Consider the following 3,426-nt stretch of genomic DNA (forward strand, 5'->3'; position numbering starts at 1 on the left):
GTAATGCCTAAATTCTCTAACACTGAGAAAATGTTGTTGGGGAGTTTCTGTTTTTCATGCGGTTTCAGTGTCAGTCCCACTGAGGTCCATCACCAACACAGGCTCCTCCAGAACTCTTTGGAGGAGAGAATTGAAGACCTTGGTTGCACAAAGTTTTCAGAGACTCCAAGGCAAAAGCAAAACCCATGGCAGGGTCTCCCTGGGCTCTGCTGCCACTGCCAGAGCCTGGCAGGGACCTCAGCCCTGTGGGTACCACCCTGCCCTGCCCCTGCCTGAGGTGATGGCTGGAGGGATGGACACGGGGAGCTCTGGGCACAGGAGCTCATCCCAGCCCTGCATCCAGGGGCTCCCAGGGGATGTTACTCTCTGGAAAGTCCAGCAACAGCTGAAGGTGTTTGTGCTCGCTGGGTTTATGTTCCCCTCACACACACACAGGATGTTCAGGGCTGTGGAATGTCCCTGCACTACAAACACAGACTCTGACCCGGTCACTTGATGTCCCTCCAGGCAGGAAAGAACAACCTCTGTGCCCTGGGGTGAGTGGGCACTGCTGGAAGCAGCGCTGGCTTTGCAAGGGCACTGCTGGGACAGCCCCACCCTGAACACTGCCACACTTTTGCTGCTCACTGCTGTTCTGCTCTCCAGGGTGCTGTGTTGGGAACATCCTGGAGAGCAAACTGGGAAGGGGATTGAAGCTTTCAGGCCCTGCACTGGGGAGATGCCCTTGCATGATGGAAATGCTGTTGCAGAGCCCAGCTCTGTCCCAGCTGTGCCCATGGCCTGTCCCTGCCTGCAGTGCCTGGACAGTCACACAGCAGGACTGGGACCAAGCTGAGAGAGCCCTGAGGCCTGAAATCAACACAGGGGCTCTGGAGGGGAGTGTGGAAGTGAAGGAAAGGGAGGTTATGGAGCAGAAGTCTTGGAGCTGCCTGTCAGTGAGGAGCACTGGGGTTCCCTTTTCACCCTAGATATTTCCAGAGGCACCGACCCTGCAGCTCCAGAGAAGTCAGGGAGGAAAACTGTCAGGGCAACATGGCACTACAGAGTTCCTTATTTTGTGTAAGAACATATGTAATAAAACTCCTGGGTTACACAGTCTGTGGTTCACACTAGAAATGCCAATACTGAATTAAAAATAGTACAGACAAAGATTTTCCTGTGAACAAATTTCCAAAAATATAATATCCGTGCTCGCAGAAAACACAAGGTAAAGAATGGGCTTTAATGAGTAACATCAAAAGGGCTATAAAGAGGAAAGAGAGTTTATTGCTGCTGAAAAGAATTCATGACGATTTTCCTCAGGCCATCCTTGAGCTCCTGGTTCCTCAGGCTGTAAATGACAGGATTCAGTGCTGGAGGCACCACTGAGTACAGAACTGAAACTGCCAGATCCAGGGATGGCAAGGAGATGGAGGGGGGCTTCAGGTAGGTAAATATACCAGTGCTGACAAACAATGAGACCACAGCCAGGTGAGGGAGGCAGGTGGAAAAGGCTTTGTGCCGTCCCTGCTCAGAGGGGATCCTCAGCACAGCCCTGAAGATCTGCACATAGGAGGAAACAATGAACACAAAACAGCCAAAAGCTAAACACGCACTAACAGTAAGAAGTCCAAGTTCCCTGAGGTAGGATTTGGAGCAGGAGAGCTTGAGGATGTGTGGTATTTCACAGAAGAACTGGCCCAGGGCATTGCCATGGCACAGGGGCAGGGAAAATGTATTTGCAGTGTGCAGCAGAGCATTGAGAAAGCCACTGGCCCAGGCAGCTGCTGCCATGTGGGCACAAGCTCTGCTGTCCAGGAGGGTCCCATAGTGCAGGGGTTTGCAGATGGACACGTAGCGGTCGTAGCACATGATGGTCAGGAGGGAAACTTCTGCTGAGATGAAGAACAGAAAGAAAAACAGCTGTGCAGCACATCCTGAGTAGGAGATGTTCCTGGTGTCCCAGAGGGAATTGTGCATGGCTTTGGGCACAGTGGTGCAGATGGAGCCCAGGTCAGTGAGGGCCAGGTTGAGCAGGAAGAAGAACATGGGGGTGTGCAGGTGGTGGCCGCAGGCTACAGCGCTGATGATGAGGCCGTTGCCCAGGAGGGCAGCCAGGGAGATGCCCAGGAAGAGGCAGAAGTGCAGGAGCTGCAGCTGCCGCGTGTCTGCCAATGGCAGCAGGAGGAAGTGGCTGATGGAGCTGCTGTTGGACATTTATTGTGGCTGGACCTGGGGACCTGTAAGAAAAGTAACCATAGAATAGCTCAGTTTGGAGAGGACTTTAAATATCCCAGCCCAGCTTGGGGCACTTTTCCCCCACTGCCTGCCCAGGGCTCCACTGCCTGGAGCTGTTCCTGCCAGCAGCTGCTTCCCTGTGCCCAGGGCTGGGCCCTGCCAGTGCTGCCAGAGTCCAGCCCAGTCCTGGGGTCTCAGCTCTTCGCTGCAGACCCCTCCCAGCACAGGGCACTGCCCATGGCCAGTGCTGCTTCTGCAGGCTCTCATGGCAATTTCACAGCAACCCTAAGGAGGTGGGAAAAGTGGCACTGATTCTGCCTGTAATAGACTCTGTGATGATTCCTGACCTGTGCTGGTTTATTGAGATCTGAGATTATTTTTTTTTATTTATTTTTTCCAGCCTGATTAGAGAGATTAATATGTATATGCAATTTCCCATCAAGGCAACCCACAGCAGCAGATTAAAAAAGCAAGATATTCCCTTTTATGCAGTCCCTGCCTCACTGCGCTCCCTGTATAATCTACTTGGTAACCTTATCAAGTTAAATGCCATGCTGGGAGCAGCCCTGAAAAAATGCAGCATCCTCACCACACAAGGAGAGCACTTCCAAGCCTTACCAGCTGTTTCCATCCACCCGGACCTTGTCCCCCAGTGTTGTGGGCAGCTCCCAGAGCTGGCTGAGAGCTGTCCCTGGCAGGCAGCAGAGTTCCTGCCCCAGCACAGCACCCTGGACTGCAGGACCCTGCTCTGCAGCACAGCCCTGGGCACCCCTGCCTGCTCTGCACAAGAGAGAATCAGAGAATGTACTCACAGAGTCTGTAGGCACTGGGATGTTCCAGATTTAGGAGATCACTGCAGGAGCTGCAGCTGCATTGTCCTGCAGCCAGAGGCTTCCTGTGTCAAGGGCTGGGAGTGATTCTGCCCCAGTCACTTCTGAGCATCTTCCCATCCCTGATTGATTGAAGCTCTCTGTGCCTCTGTGCTGTGCCTGGGGTGGCTGCAGGCAGTTCCCCAGCTCTGCTGGGCTGTGAGAAGAGCTGCTCATCAAGAGAAATGTGTTTTTGAAGCCCTTCTGGGTTTCCAGCATCTCCTTCAGTGCCCGGAGCCCAGCCCAGTTTAGCAGCACAGACACAGCTCAAAGAATATAATTACCCTCTTGGGGGCTTGTTCTGAGGCCCTGAACATCAGTCCCTCTGAGGGAGGTGAAG

General features: G+C 53.4%; 1 protein-coding gene across 1 annotated transcript; it reads right to left on the minus strand.

Moving 5' to 3' along the window:
* Positions 1-1,263: 1,263 nt before the first annotated feature.
* Positions 1,264-2,213, minus strand: LOC130266737 (olfactory receptor 14J1-like). Its single transcript, XM_056515999.1, has one exon. It carries the CDS (start codon positions 2,194-2,196, stop codon positions 1,264-1,266), a length of 933 nt encoding a protein of 310 aa, XP_056371974.1. The 5' UTR covers positions 2,197-2,213.
* Positions 2,214-3,426: the final 1,213 nt, after the last annotated feature.

Source organism: Oenanthe melanoleuca, unplaced genomic scaffold (assembly GCF_029582105.1).
Source record: "Oenanthe melanoleuca isolate GR-GAL-2019-014 unplaced genomic scaffold, OMel1.0 S179, whole genome shotgun sequence".
NCBI lineage: Eukaryota > Metazoa > Chordata > Aves > Passeriformes > Muscicapidae > Oenanthe > Oenanthe melanoleuca.

Coding starts and splice junctions, on each gene's coding strand:
- LOC130266737 (XM_056515999.1), bottom strand. CDS start 2,196: ATGTCCAACAGCAGCTCCATCAGCCACTTCCTCCTGCTGCCATTGGCA.